The sequence below is a fragment of the Rhinopithecus roxellana genome, chromosome 8 (genome assembly GCF_007565055.1).
Source record: "Rhinopithecus roxellana isolate Shanxi Qingling chromosome 8, ASM756505v1, whole genome shotgun sequence".
Classification (NCBI taxonomy): Eukaryota; Metazoa; Chordata; class Mammalia; order Primates; family Cercopithecidae; genus Rhinopithecus; species Rhinopithecus roxellana.
The window spans coordinates 77,860,811-77,876,596 of NC_044556.1; the positions used below are offsets into that span (position 1 = coordinate 77,860,811).

Here is a 15,786-nt window from a genome sequence, read left to right on the forward strand (position 1 = left end):
GCCTGGCCTCACTATTTTTATTTTTAACAGCTTTAATTTTAACTTCATCAGCTATATTAGCATCCGATCTATAAAAATTATTACATTGGAATCAGGCGTGGTAGTGTAATCCCTGCATTTTGGGAGGCTGAGGCAGGAGGATCACTTGTGCCCAGGAATTTAAGGTTACAGTAGTGAGCTATGGTTTCTTCATTGCATTCCAGCCTGGGCGACGAAGTGAGACCATATCTCTAAATATATAGATATGATTACTTTGGATTTGAGAGTCAGAGAATTTAGAGGAAACTAGGCTGTTGTCTTCACATAATATTTTTCTTTGTTGCTTTTGCCTTTATGCAAAGTTTTCCTTTATCTTTGGAGAGTAGAAAAACTGTGGATTTTTTTTTTTTTTGAGACGGAGTCTCACTCTGTTACCCAGGCTGGAGTGCAATGGTGCGATCTTGGCTCACCGAAACCTCCCCCTCCCGGGTTCAAACGATTCTCCTGCCTCAGCCTCCTGAGTAGCTGAGCCACCACGCCCAACTAATTTTGTATTTTTAGTAGAGACAGGGTTTCTCCACGTTGATCAGGCTGGTCTCGAACTCCTGACCTCAGGTGATCCGCCCGCCTCGGCCTCCCAAAGTGCTGGGATTACAGGCGTGAGCCACTGCGCCCGGCTGCAAAAGGCATACTTTACAAAGGTCTAAGGATAATGGAAATAGAAGACATTAATGTAACATGTTCTTGGGAACTAATTAGATACACAAAGTATTTTATCTTTGACTTGTTTCTGGACCTCTGCTTCATTCTGCAACCTGCAGCCAACTACCATGGTGTCCATCTATTATTAGGAGCCTTAAATAGCTCCTTAATTCACACTTATTCTCTTCAATCGATGCGTCAGACTGTGGGGGCCACTTAATTCCCATTTCAAATTCTTGGGAAAGGAATTTAATTGGGTTGAGCTTAGGTCAGGAGCTTACTGAAAGAGCAATCAACTGGGGCCCGGGGACAGGGTGCACTGTGTGAATGAGGCTTCTTTTTCTGCAAATTTGTCAAGCAGAGGCGGACTGGACTAGCTATATAATTTTGCAGGGCCCTGTGCAAAAATGAAAATGCTGGGCTCCCTAATTCAAAAGTTTCATTATTGTTTCCAAAAGTTTGCAATTGCAGACAATACGGCAATTAATAACCTTGTGTATATGTACTTTTCCATTGTCGGAGACCTAGCCCGAGTACTATTTTCTGTAGCGAGCCTTTGACGTTCTTTCCTTTTTCTGATGAGCCACAGCATTTATAGTAGGAATTTATTCATATAAAATTTGCTCCTTCGCTAGATACCAGTAACTGGCCTTCTCTAATTGCTTTGGGTATCTCGTTGGAGTTCTGTATGATTGAGCTCCGGGAAACTCAGTCCACCCCTCATTCCAATTCTTTTTCACAGTGTCCCGGTTAACACTGGGTAAATGGTAAAATCTTAGATAGTAAGGTTTTTATTATCCTAACATAAACAGGCCTAACATATATTGTCGTACCTTTCTGTAGGATTAATGGCATATCTTTACAAATGAGAAATACTTTTCACGAGACTGAAACAGCCTGCAACGCCGCCTACATTCAGGGTAAGTACGCGTGTTGGTGAGGTCAGAGGCGCTACACACCTGAGCACTAGGGGACGACCTTCCCTCCTTTCCTGCATTAGTAGGACTTGCCCGGAACCTTTCCTGCGGATTCTGAGGTAGCCCGCCCGGACAACCCCGCTGAACACAACAGGCCAAGAACTAGTAGGTTAACTGTATGCCTGGAATTTCTAGCTCATCTACATGTTCCCGGAGCAAATAGCCTTAAATTCTCGCGCTATTTAAAGTCGCTAGTGACGATAGCTTTGTTGTACCTCAGCAAAGATCATAATTAATTGTTTCCGAGGAAGTTTATCCTTGATTTTGATCAGGCATATATTTGGGCAGCCCATCTGAAACGAACAAGGAAGGCGGGGGAAGAAAGCGGAAGCCGCGGGGCCTTCTAAGTCCGAAAGTCTCCGGAGCTTGCGCCAGGCTCTTCGCGGCGTCCACCCCTTAGACACAAGTTGCTGAAGCCGGCCGGGGAGAAGGCGTTGTTGCCGGAGCTGAGACCGGGCGGTCACAGTCCGCAGGGATGAACCTCGAGTTGCTGGGTGAGAAGGGCTGTGGTTGCGTTATAGAGAAGCGTTGGGTACTGGAAAGCAGGGAAACCAGGCGGGAGGGGAGTCAGGCTGCAACCTTAGGGACCCTGTTCTGCTCTGGATCATTGGGCACACCTGATGTGGAGCAGCAGCAGGAGGAGGAAGCGCACCTTCTGCCCGAGTAGATTGCATTGCCCCTCCCGAGGCCACTTTCGTATCAGTTATGGAGCGATAGGGACAGACAGTTTGTGACTTAGCTTTGATTATAAGGATCACAGGTGTTGAAGTAGCCCAGAGCAGCCAGGACCAGAGTTGTTGGAGATAGAATTTGAAGAAGTGAGGCTTGGGATGAAGCTTTGAAGACTTGTCAGGGAATTGGGTTCCTGGACAGGTTAATCTTTTTGTAGAAACGAGATGTCCAAGGAGGGGACTTGGAGATCTTCTGATAGAAGCCTCATTGAACGGATGAATAAAGGCTCAGAGGGTAATGGCTAGGCACTAAGCAAGTAAATGGCATAGTTGGCACTGGAATCCAATTATCCTAATTTTCTGTTTAAGGTCCTTTACTAGGGACGGTGTGTAAAACACTGAGGTGTGAAATACGGAGGAAGTTGTGTTTTGTCATCCTCACTTTGAGTCATTTCCTCCTTACCTCCTATCCAGATTATTTAAAAACTGTAGGTCCTTTCTCCTGGACTTTCATTAGGTGACGTTTAGCATAGTATCCTAGGGGTAACCGAGGTTTTCAAGGTCTTCTGCACGACTTGCTGTTCCTAATGGTTAGGTTTCTCTTTAAAGAAAATCAGAAGATGTGTTGTCAAAAGGGCTACAAAGATACATAAAAAATGGTCTTTGCCCTTAAAGAGCTTTTCATTAAGCAGGGAGTTTAAGGTGATTATGTAAAATAGCCATAGGATATTGCAGAATGTAGGCAGGCCTGAAAGAGGCATTACCAGTTGCTAAGAATGTTTGGAACAGAGAGTGAATGTCTTTGAGGCAAGGGAAGAAGTCAACCAGGAAAAACAAACCCCCAAAACCTGTGGAGGAGTTGGAGTTTTAAGTTTTTTTGTTGTTGTTGTTGTTGTTTTAAGACAGTCTCGCGCTGTCGCCCAGGCTGGAGGGTAGTGGCATAGTCTTGGCTCACTGCAACCTCCTTCTCCTGGGTTCAAGTGATTCTCATGCTTCAGCCTCCTGAGTAGCTAGTACTACAGATACGCACTGCCACGCCTGGCTAATTTTTGTATTTTTAGTAGCGATGGGGTTTCACTGCGTTGGCCAGGCTGGTCTCAAACTCCTGGCCCCAAGCAATCCATCCACCTCAGCCTCCCAAAGTGTCCCGCCATAAGTGGATTTTTAAGGTTGGTGAAATATCAACAGGCTGAAGTATGAAGATATGGGAGGGATGAATTTTCCTGCTTGGCCAGGTTGTGGATAAAGAGAATGCCAAGGGATGGGATTGGTGCCATCTATTTTGTGTTGGTTCTCAAATGCCTAACTGAAAAGTTTGGGCTTTTTAGGGAAGGTAGGGTAGATCCATTGAAGGGTTTTGACTTAGTAACTCAATCAGAGCTGTGAGTCTGTAAGGTTTGTCTGACAGCAATGTGGAGTTCAGTTTTGGAGGAGTGTAAAACCAGTGTGGAGGGGTAGATTATATGAGTGATAAGGAAGGCCTGAGCTAGGAAATAGAAAAGACATTGAGGAGGTAGGGATGACAAATAGATTGCATGTAGTAGTGATGAGTAAGAGAGTTACGTGAAAAATGATGAGAGCAAATAATGATGCTATTGATAAAGTGTAAGGACATTGGAAAAAGACAGCTTTGGAGATGTTGAATGTGGTCTAGGGGTCAGGAGACAGGTTTGGATTTATGGGAGAGATTTGTAATCTTACAGATGGGCTCATTGAAACCTTGTGAATAGATCAAGGCACGATCAAGGGAAAAAGTGGTAGGGGGAGAAAAGAAAATTGCCAAGCACACAATCTGTAGTTAGGGGTTAAGAGGAGGAATAAATGAAGATAATAAGTTAGCTAACAGTTATAAAGTACTTTCTCTGAGCTAGGCAGATTTTCAAGTGCCTTCCATATATTAATCTATGTAGAGGAAGAAGAGAGTACAGATTGGTGTGGTGTCTTCATAGAAGCCAATCAGAGCAGTTGAGTCTGAGGGCTGAAAATGGGTTGCTCTGATTAGTCCTTTGGCAGCTTGGAACAGAAGCCAGATTACAATTATTTTAGAATGGTGTGGGAGACAAGGACAAAAGGTTGACCCTTATTTTTAAAAACTTAAGGATGGAAGAAAGGTGATAACACTAGCACTTTGGAAGAGTAGCAGGGACTTGCAAAAGGCTTTTCTTGAATGATACAGAAGACTCATTAGGATAAAACTTAGGAAGGAATATTTATTTTTATTTATCTTTTGAGACGGAGTCTGGCTCTGTTGCCCAGGCTGGCATGCAGTGGCACAATGGCTGACTGCAACTTGTACTTCCCAGGTTCAACCGATTCTCCTACCTCAGCCCTCCTGAGTAGCTGGGATTACAGGCACCTAACACCACACTTGGCTATATTTTTTGTATTTTTAGTAGAGACTGGGGTTCACCATGTTGGCCAGGCTGGTCACGAACTCCTGACCTCAAGTGATCTGCCCACCTTGGCCTTTGAAAGTGCTAGGATTACAAGTGTGAGCCACCGTGCCCAGCCAGGAAGGAATATTTAGCACTGAAAGGTTAGACAAATTAAAGAAGCTTGGGTCCAAAAGATAACAATCTCTGAAAATGACTGTATTTTAAAGTGAGAAAGTTAATGACTACAGATAAAAGGAAAGGAACAGAAGTAATGTGATTTTGGAAGCATATTGAAGGACATCTGGCCAGATGAAGGAAATGAATGACAATGTATTTTTAATGTGGTTACTCAGGTGGCTCATAGGTGGACAGTAGTTTTACTTCTGCAACCACTTTTTGAGCCCCTGCTGTGTGCGCTGGAGATACAGTTAAATAAGATCATTCGTGAAACTTATTTTCACCACAAATCACAGTAAGAAATATATATTCTATCACAGTTCACTATATGTACATACACACACACGTGTAACTAAATTTCTTAGGATTATACTTAATCCTTGTTATGTTCAGTGTCCTCTGATATTTTCTTTTTTTTTTTTTTCCCTCTTTAGACAGAGTCTTGCTTCTGTCGCCCAGGCTGGAGTGCAATGGCGTGATCTTGGCTCACTGCAACGTCCGCCTCCTGGGTTCAAGCAATTCTCCTGCCTCAGCCTCCCGAGTAGCTGGGATTACAGGCGTGTACCACCATGCCCGGCTAATTTTTTTATTTGTGTTTTTAGTAGAGACGGAGTGTCACCATGTTGCCTCAGCTGGTCTCGAACTCCTGACCTCGTGATCTGCCCACCTTGGCCTCCCAAAGTGCTGGGATTACAGGTGTGAGCCACTCCACCTGGTTGATATTTTCTAATCTATTGAAACACTTGTTCCAACTCACTAAATTGATGTATCCATTTATGGTGGGTTGTGTCCTACTGTTTGAAAAACATTGAAATAAGATACCACTTTTGCCCTGGTAAATAGAGCTAAGAGGAGAGACAAACAAGTAACTGTGTATCATATAGAACCACAATGGGGCAGGGGGGTGGTGGTGGCAGCTCACGCCTGTAATCCCAGCTCTCAGGGAGGCAGAGGCGGGAGGATAGCTTGAGCCCAGGAGTTCGAGACCTGCCTGGGTAATACAGCGAGACCCCGTTCTCCACAAAAAGGAAAAAAAAAAAAAGATAGCACCACAGTAAATGAATGAGCTATGGGAATCCAGCTAAAAGCAATTACAAGCAGTTGAAGCCAGGTGCGGTGGCTCACACCTGTAATCCCAGCACTTTGGGAAGCCAAAGCGGGTGGATCACCTGAGGTCAGGAGTTCAAGACCAGCCTGTCCAAGATGGTGAAACCCTGTCTCTACTAAAAATACAAAAATCAGCCATGCATGGCAGCCCGTGCCTGTAATCCCAGCTACTCGGGAGGCTGAGGCAGGAGAATCACTTGAACTTGCGAGACAGAGGTTGGAGGGAGCCGACATCATTGCACTACAACCTGAGGGACAAGAGCGAACTCTGTCTCAAATAAATACATATATGGATATATATATGGATATATACACACACATACAGAAAAAAATTCTCCCCATCCCAAATTTTAAGTGGGGTTTATCCTTTTATACCGTTTTCTTTGCTCATATAAACACATTTACACATAAATTTGTTTATTTTTATTATTATTATTTTTTTGAGACAGAGTTTCCCTCTTGTTGTCCAGGCTGAAATGCAATGGTGCAATCTCAGCTCACTGCAACCTCTGCCTCCCAGGTCCAAGAGGTTCCCCTGCCTCAGCCTCTGGAGTAGCTGGGATTACAGGCATGTGCCACCACGCCTGGCTAATTTTGTATTTTTAGTAGAGACAGGGTTTCTCCATGTTGGTCTGACTGGTTTTGAACTCCTGACCTCAGGTGAGCCACCCGCCTCGGCCTCCGAAAGTGCTGGGATTACAGGCGTGAGCCACCACGTGGGCTTTTTACACATAAATTTCTAAGGACTAGGCCAGGCATGGTGGCTCACGCCGGTAATCCCAGCACTTTGGGAGGCTGAGGCAGGTGGATACCTTGAGGTCAGAAGTTTGAGACCAGCCTGGCCAACATGGCCAAACCACATCTTTACGAAAAATAAAAAATTAGCCGGGCATGGTGCCACGTGCCTATAATCCCAGCGGCTGCTTGGGAGGCTGGGGCAGGAGAAGCGCTTGAACCTGGGAAGCAGCTGTTGCGGTGAGCCAAGATCGTGCCACTGCACTCCAGCCTGGGTGACAGAACGAGACTCCGTCTCAAAAAAACAAACAAACAAAAAAACCCAGGCTGGTCAAGAAAAACAAACAAAAATACCCCCCAAAAAACTGAAAGAAATAAAGAGAATTTCGTGTTTAATCAACTACTATTTGCTGTCGCAACCTAAATGCTGTTATTAGTCAGGAAGGGGTGTGGTCGCTGCTTTTAGTAAAGGTTTCAAGGTTTCAAAGAGTAATTGTGATAATTTGACTGATATAAATTGACTCTTGCCCTTCCTTGCTCTTTTTTTGAAATGGAGTCTTGTTCTGTCACCCAGGTTGGAGTGCAGTGGCACGATCTCAGCTCGCTGCAATCTCCACCTCCCGGTTTCAAGTGATTGTCCTGCCTCAGCCTCCTGAGTAGTTGGGATTACAGGTGCACACCACCACACCGGCTAATTTTTGTATTTTTAGTAGAGATGGGGTTTCACCATGTTGGCTAGGCCGGTCTCGAACTCCCTTGTGATCTGCCCACCTTGGCCTCCCAGAGTGCTAAGATTACATGCATGAGCCACCAAGCCCGGCTCTTTGCTCTTACCTTAGTAAATATGGAAATAAATTGTGAAATGCCCAAAGGGTGTGATGGAGAGAGACTATTGCTAACTTGGATATGTCAGCAGTTGTCAAACTTTTTAGTATCAGGATCCCATTATGCTTTTAAGAAGTAGAGGACCCCCAAAGAGTTTTTGTTTATGTAGGTGATATCTACCTACCAGTATTTACCAATTTAGAAGTTAAAACTGAGATAATATTTTTAAAGCACATTATTTAGAAATAACCATAATAAATCCATTACATGTTTATGTAAGTAGTTACTTTGTTTTCAAAAACAAAGTATTTAGTGAGGAAAATGCCACTGTTGTGACATTTTTACAAATGTCTTGAATGTTTGCCTGAATAGAAGTTGGGGGACTTCTCCTATCTGCTCTTGCCTTCACTCTGTTGCAACATCCCAGGTCATATAGTCTCAGGAAAGCTCATCTGTATACTTTCGAGTAAACAAGTCATCTTAGCAGAATCTTGAAAATCTGTGTGGCCTCATGGAATGCCTGAAAGGGCGTCATATCCCCCTTTCATTTTCGTTTTGTCAGCCACTGCTATACACTGTTCATGAGTTGTATGATCCTTGCTATGTGGTACATGTTCCATCAACTCTTTCTTTGCTTTGTTGCAGAGTCCTTTGGGCAGAACTATCCAGAGGTAAGAGTATAGTATTGCGGTGATTTTAGGAACATAGTAACTTGTGGATGTTTTTTGTTTTTTTTTTTTTTGAACGGAGTCTCGCTCTGTCGCCCGGGCTGGAGTGCAATGGCTGGAACTCAGCTCACTGCAAGCTCCGCCTCCCGGGTTTACGCCATTCTCCTGCCTCAGCCTCCCGAGTAGCTGGGACTACAGGCGCCCGCCACCTTGCCCGGCTAGTTTTTTTGTATTCTTTTTTTTTTTTTTTTTTTTTGAGACGGAGTCTTGCTCTGCTGTCACCCGGGCTGGAGTGCAGTGGCCGGATCTCAGCTCACTGCAAGCTCCGCCTCCCGGGTTTTACGCCATTCTCCTGCCTCAGCCTTCCGAGTAGCTGGGACTACAGGCACCCGCCACCTCGCCCGGCTAAGTTTTTTTTTGTATTTTTAGTAGAGACGGGGTTTCACCGTGTTAGCCAGGATGGTCTCCATCTCCTGACCTCGTGATCCGCCCGTCTCGGCCTCCCAAAGTGCTGGGATTACAGGCTTGAGCCACTGCGCCCGGCCTTTTGTATTCTTTAGTAGAGCCGGGGTTTCACCGTGTTAGCCAGGATGGTCTTGATCTCCTGACCTTGTGATTTGCCCGTCTGGGCCTCCCAAAGTGCTGGGATTACAGGCTTGAGCCACCGTGCCCGGCCTACTTGTGGATGTTTATGTTAGAACAGAAAATACTTTTTGATCCTTGTGTTTTGACAAAGAGGCATTAAGTGTGATAATATATCTTTTGCTATGATAAGGAACTAGTGTATAATTTTGATCAGGGAGGAAATAGGGAATGTGGGCTAGAAATCTTATCATGATCTTGTAATCTTACAGTTCATTTTCCTTTAAATAAAAGAAAAACTTTCATTGAAGGATTTTTCACAAACAACACCATCGTAGATTTTTTTGTGTGCTTTTCTTGTTTTGATCAATGTTTTTATGTAGTAAAGCAAAATGTATGCTATACATGCGCTTTACTTTTTTAAGTGTAAAACTATTTTGTAACACTTGAATGTTTGAGGATAGACACTGTAGTTATTTTAAATAGCTTGGTATTGATATGAAATAATTTGACTTCTCTAATGTTATGCTTTGTAGGCTATTCCAGGGTGTTTTTTTTTAATTCTTAAAAAAAAATTCTTTTAAATTCTTTTTGTTTTAAATTCCTGGAATAAATTCCCAGAATTATGATGACTGCATCAATAGATATGACTTTTTAAATACTTCTGTTATATTTTGCCTATTTGCCCTCCAGAAAGTTTATACAAAGTTATAGTAGTGATGTAAGGGATTGATCACATCTGTTTCCAGAATCTGTGGTTAGCTTTAATAAATGTTGCTTCATTTTGGCTATTTTAATAGATATAAGAAGACACAGAGAGATTATTTTGGTATACAGTGTAATTTATATTCAATAAAAGTATCACAAGTGATAAAGAACCTTTAGGAAATAATTTGGATATCTGGCTATTGTTGTCTCTATTCTTGTATTTGTTTCAACTTTTAGGAAGCTGATGGAACTTTGGATTGTATCAGCATGGCTTTGACTTGCACCTTTAACAGATGGGGCACATTGCTTGCAGTTGGCTGTAATGATGGCCGAATTGTCATCTGGGATTTCTTGACAAGAGGCATTGCTAAAATAATTAGCGCACACATCCATCCAGTGTGTTCTTTATGGTAAGACATTTTTAAATTAATATTTAAATATGAGTTAGAATGAATGATGACTACATGTTTGCAAATCTCATTGTAGATATTTTAATACTTAGATTTTAAAATATTCAGCCATTAGTAATACAGTTTATCATGGTTTATGTAGATTCTGAGTCCATGCTGTCCTTGAAGCACGTTTCTTGGGAGAAATTCATTGTATTATGGATCTGTGTCAGGTGCTGAGAATATCTCAATACTGAAATGAGATATTTTCAGATTGTAATTGTAGTATAATTGTGATACTGACTTTTCATTTAGAATAAAAAGTCTCAGTTAGGACAGAAGCTTGGAAGTCACCGAGTCCAATTTTGTCCAGGTTATTGAATTTTAGTAATTTTAGTGATCACAAGTGTGACTATTCCTTCAATGAAATATAGTTATTAAGGTTGTATAGCAAATGTAAAAACAGTTGAAATCTGCTGTTACATGAATTCCCATTGATTTCACTCTTACTCTCTGAAACTATTTGCTTCAGAAAATTTTATTTTGGGCAGCATTTTGTTTAAATGAATTTGGGCCAAAAAAAAGGACCTAACCCGATCAAGGTTAAGTCTATCTCCTTTTGTCTAAATGGTATTATAAAGCATTGGATTGGGAGGAGGCTTGAATCACGGTGAAGTTTGGCCAGTAATGTACTGGTGACTTGGGCCAAAACTTTTATATCTAATAATCCAGGAAGCACTGGCCTGGATCTCTTAGGTGCCTTCCACTGCCTTTCTGTTTCTTTTTTGTTGTATTCTTGCAATAAAGATACAGGCATGGTGGCTCATGCCTGTAATCCCAACACTTTGGGAGGCCAAAGAGGGTGGATCACCTGAGGTCTGGAGTTCAAGACCAGCCTGGCCAACATAATGAAACACTATCTCTACTAAACATACAAAAATTAGTCAGGCATAGTGGCGGATGCCTGTAATCCCAGCCACTTGGGAGACGGAGGCAGGAGAATTGCTTGAACCCCAGAGGCAGAGGTTGCAGTGAGCTGAGATCCACTGCACTCCAGACTGGGTGACAGAGTAAGACTCTGTTTCAAAAAAAAAAAAAAAAGGATTTAAATGGATACACATACTTTTAACAGTTTTAAGAGGGGTGTGTGTGTGTGTGTGTTTCACATAATATACAATTTAGAGTGTACAATTCACAGGTTTTTATATATTCAGAGTTGTGCAACCGTCATCATAATATAATTTAGAACTGGCTAGATGCATTGGCTCATGCCTGTAATCCCAGAGCTTTGGAAGGCTGAGATGAGAGGATTCCTTGAGCCCAGGAGACCAACACAGTGAGAACTTATCTCTACAAAAAGTAAAAAAATTAGCTGGGTGTGTGGTGCACATCTGTAGTCCTGGCTACTTAGGAGGCTGAAGTGGGAGAATCACTTGAGCCCAGGAGTTCTAGGCTGTAATGAGCCGTGATTGTGCCACTGCACTCCAGTGCCTGGGTGACAATAAACCTTGTCTCTTAAAAAAAAAAAAGAACTCTTACCTATTAAAAATATGTGTGTTTTTATTATATAGTAATATATACTTATTCTAGAAAATCATGGAAAATAAAACAGAAATAACTAGTATTTTCTGTAGACCTCCTAACCAGATACTACTACTTTGTATGTATAGATTTTTGTTGTTGTTGTTTCTGAGACAGGGTCTTGCTCTGTGGCCCAGGCAGGAGTGCAGTGGCTAGTCACAGGCATGATCACAGTTCGCTGCAACCTTGAAATCCCAGGCTCAAGTGATCCTCCTGAGTAACTAGGTATACAGATGTGAGCCACCATGCCTGGCTAATTTAAAAAAATTTTTTATAGAGACAAGGTCTTGCTATGTTGCTTAGGCTTGTCTTGAACTCCTGGCTTCAATCGATCCTCCCACCTCAGCCTCCCAAAGTGCTGGGATTACAGTTGTGAGCCACCATGACTGCTCAGTTTCTAGATGATTTTTTTAAGCATAGTTTGTAATTGTGCTATGTTCTATATTTTGCTTTTGCCTCCTAATACTGTCTAGACATTTTTCTGCTTGAGTAGCCTTTAACAACTTTTTAAATGACTGTATATTGTCTGATAAACCGTAATTTACTGAACCATTTTCTGTTTTTTTTTTTCCTCGATTACATAATGTTTAGTGAATGTCTTTGTGCCATAGTTTTTCTCATATATTCATTCATTCATTCAGTAGGTGTTGACCATGAGTTATGTACCAGGTGCTGTGTTAGGCTCTAGGCTCTGGGGACACAAAAACAAATGAGAAATTCTTGATGATTAGTAGGAGGTGGATTTGCATACAGGTGCATGTACTAAAGCTTTATATGTACTATACAATAACTATATTTAAGATTTAGTGGAGATGAAAGCACAAAGAAGGAAGTTATCAATTGTACTAGAGGGGACTAACGGTCAGAAAAGCCATCATAAATGAGATAATTTATAACTTCATTTTATTTTATTTTTTTGAGACAGATCTTGCTCTGTCGCCCAGGCTGGAGTGCAATGGTGCGATCTTGGCTCACTGCAACCTCCACCTCCTGGGTTCAGGCAATTCTGCCTCAGCCTCCCGAGTAGCTGGAATTACAGGTGCACACCACCACGCTTGGCTAATTTTTGTATTTTTGATAGAGACAGGGTTTCGCCATGCTGGCCAGACTGGTCTTGGACTACTGACCTCAGGTGATCTGCTCTCATTGGCCTCCCAAAGTGGTGGGATTGCAGGTGTGAGCCGCCACGCCCAGCCAGATAATTTATAACTTTAAATTTGTATGTTAAGTAGATGTTTGCCAGATATATTCCAAGCAGAGGGCACTGCACAGGCAAAGTCATATCAGCTTGAAACAAGTATGGTACAATAGCGAACTACAGGTATCGGGATAGCTGGATTGTGGTATGGGAAATATGATATGACAAGAGCCAAGGTAAACCAAGGTCCTCATGGAGAACCTCGTCTGCCAGACTCATGAATTTGAACCATAGCTTGTATGTACTGTGAAGTCATTAAGAGATTTTGGCAAGAAAGTAACATGATGAGCTTTTATTTTAAAAAGAACTTTAGGGCATCAAGTAGAAAAGAGATTGAAGGGGCAACAGTGAGTGAACATAGGAGAACTGCTGTGGTGTAGGCTAGAGACGATGAGTGTTACAGTAAGAAAGGAGCCAAGTTAGACAGATGTAGAAATGGTAGAAATAAGAGGACTTAGTCATTAATTCGATTGTGGTGAGTGAAATGGAAAAGTTAAGATGATTTTAGGTTTCTGGCTTGGTTGAAGATACTCATTAATGGAAGATTTGAGGGGGAAGTGGTGAGTTTGAGATTATTATGGTTGCATGTCTCCCGTTATTTTCATGTTAGTTTTTTGCAAATATTTGTGTTAAGAGTATCTTCCCTGTAAGATGGTAAGTGCTGTGAGAATACGAACCTTGTGTACCATTTCACTGCTATGTTCTCAGCTTCTAGCATTGTACCTGATACACAGTAGCCATTCAGATACTTGTTGGATGAATGGGAGATGTCCCAAAAAGCATCTGAGATGCCCAGTGGGCATTTGGTCTGTGATTTCTCATTACAGTACACTTCCAGAAGTGTGTTATTAGTCAGACAAAGGATATAAAGTGAGAGATTTTTCAACCCCTCCCTCCAACATTTTTAACATTTTAAAATCACAAAACCTATACTTGATAATTTAAAAGTTTTTTTTTTTTTTTTTTTTTTTTGAGACAGAGTCTTGCTCTGTCGCCCATGCTGGAGTGCAGTGGTGCAATCTTGGCTCACTGCAGCCTACACCTCCCAGTTTCAAGTGCTTCTCCTGCCGCAGCCTCCTGAGTAGCTGGGATTACAGAAGCATGCCACCACGCCCGGCTAAGTTTTGTATTTTTAGTAGAGGTGGGATTTCACCATGTTGGTCAGGCTGGTCTCGACCTCCTGATCTCAGGTAATCTGCCCGCTTTGGCCTCCCAAAGTGCTGAGATTACAGGCGTGAGCCACTGCACCCGGCCGTTAAAAATACTAATACGCAGAGTACAAAATGAAAGCCCTTTGTCTACTTCTTGGGGTAACTACTGTTAAAAGAGTGTGGAATATATCCTGTCTATAAGATATCTATATCTTTATATGTGGAAAAAAATTAATACATATATCCACATAATATGTTTTTAAACAAAAATAAATATATTTTGTTCTGTAGCTTGCTTTTACACTTACCATATAGTGGATATTTCTCTGTGTCTCATTATTTTAAATAGTTGTGTCTATAGAGTATTGCATAGTATACATGCATAATAGATTTAACTGTTCCTTATTTGAGCATATTAGGGAACAAATTTAACCAAGAGAAGTTTTGGGTAGGCCTGATAGCTGACTTCAACTATTAGTAAAGTTGATGTATGAAAGAGAGAAAAAATGGCCCAGGATGTAGAAGCAGAACTGGTAGGTACTGGCTGGGCGCGGTGTCTCATGCCTTTAATCCCAGCACTTTCAGAGGCTGAGGCTCACCAATCACTTGAGGTCAGGAGTTTGAGACCAGCCCCTACAACATGGTGAAACTCTGTCTCTACTAAAAATACAAAAATTAGCCAGGCATGGTGACGTGCGCCTGTAATCCCAGCTACTTGGGAGGCTGAGGCAGGAGAATCGCTTGAACCCGCTATGCGGAGGTTGAAGTGAGCCGAGATCTGCCTGGACTACAGAGTGAGACCCTATCTGGAAAAAAAAAAACTAAAAAACAAAACAGAATTAGTAGGTAGTGAACAGAAGTTAGGTATAGGGAAACAAAAGTTAACTCCAAGTAGAGAGGAGCTCCCAAGCAGAGGTGCTGTAGATGGGATTAACTGCCCAGGAGAGAGCTATCCGAGAGCTGTTCTTGCTTGAGCTTGCCACCCCCGTTTTTAGGATGCTGCAGAAGAAATTAAAGCACTGGATGGGGGCCATAGGTAGACTTTAGCACATTGGAATCAGTAAAGACCCATCTGTCTTTGGGAAAGAAGCTGTGAGAAAATATGATAATTCCTAATTCTTGAGCTTATAGAATTTGGAATTGAAGAGTAAATTATTTTTTTAGTTTTTACTTTTCTTTATAACTTAATTTTTAGTTAGATTTCCCTCCATTATGACAGAAATACAAGCTTGCTGTGAAAGAAAACAAAAATTATAGTGCAGTAGCAGTAGGTTTTTTTTTTTTTTTTTTTTTTTAACTCACCCACCCCCTAGTACAGAAGAGTTTAGAGGGAAAACGGAATCATAGCTAACATTTTGTTCTATAGTATATTTGTGCTAAAAGGCCTACAGGAATAGCAACGAAACCTGTTCCTTTTTTCTCCTCACTCTCAGTCTTGTGCCATTCCCAGTAGACTTCTATTTTTGGGGGCTATTTCTTCTGCTGTTTAGCTTCGTATTTCTAATACAATGTGTATTGCTTTTTCATTAATTTCAGAAATTGGGTTTCCTGTTACAGTGTATTTGAATTTTAACTTACCCTTTACCCTCCCGTCATCCACCCTTTTACCCTCCCATCATCATCATCATCCATCCAGCTATTGGCTTTTTTTTGGTGCACCTTTGCATTTTAACACCTTTAGGCCTCTTCAGAGTTGACATTCTCTAGAAGGACTCACTAATTGCCTGGCTATAGATATTCTAGAGCTGGTAGAAGAGAGACACCAGAGTCCTTTTGTGTGCAGGCTTTAACTTAATCCCTCTATATTTATAACCTTAGCTTACCCCTGCCTTCCTCTGTTCCTGAGTCCTGAGTCTGGGAATATATTTATTTTGTCTCTGATATAAATTTTTTTTTGAGCACTTATTATGTACCAGGCGTTGAGTACTTATTATGTGCCAGGCTAAGAATTTTTTATGTAT

At 41.8% G+C, this 15,786-nt stretch overlaps 1 protein-coding gene across 4 annotated transcripts in view; it reads left to right on the top strand.

The window, feature by feature from the left end:
* The first annotated feature begins 1,984 nt into the window (after positions 1–1,984).
* Positions 1,985–15,786, top strand: part of RBBP5 (RB binding protein 5, histone lysine methyltransferase complex subunit) — a 38,108-nt gene continuing 24,306 nt past the window's right edge. For all 4 annotated transcript variants that reach the window (XM_010365430.2, XM_010365431.2, XM_030936459.1 and 1 more), the window contains exons 1-3: positions 1,985–2,152; positions 8,194–8,219; positions 9,744–9,916. In XM_010365430.2, the coding sequence (XP_010363732.1) occupies positions 2,134–2,152; positions 8,194–8,219; positions 9,744–9,916 (218 nt within the window). In that variant the 5' untranslated portion in view covers positions 1,985–2,133. The remainder of the gene's footprint in view (positions 2,153–8,193; positions 8,220–9,743; positions 9,917–15,786) is intronic.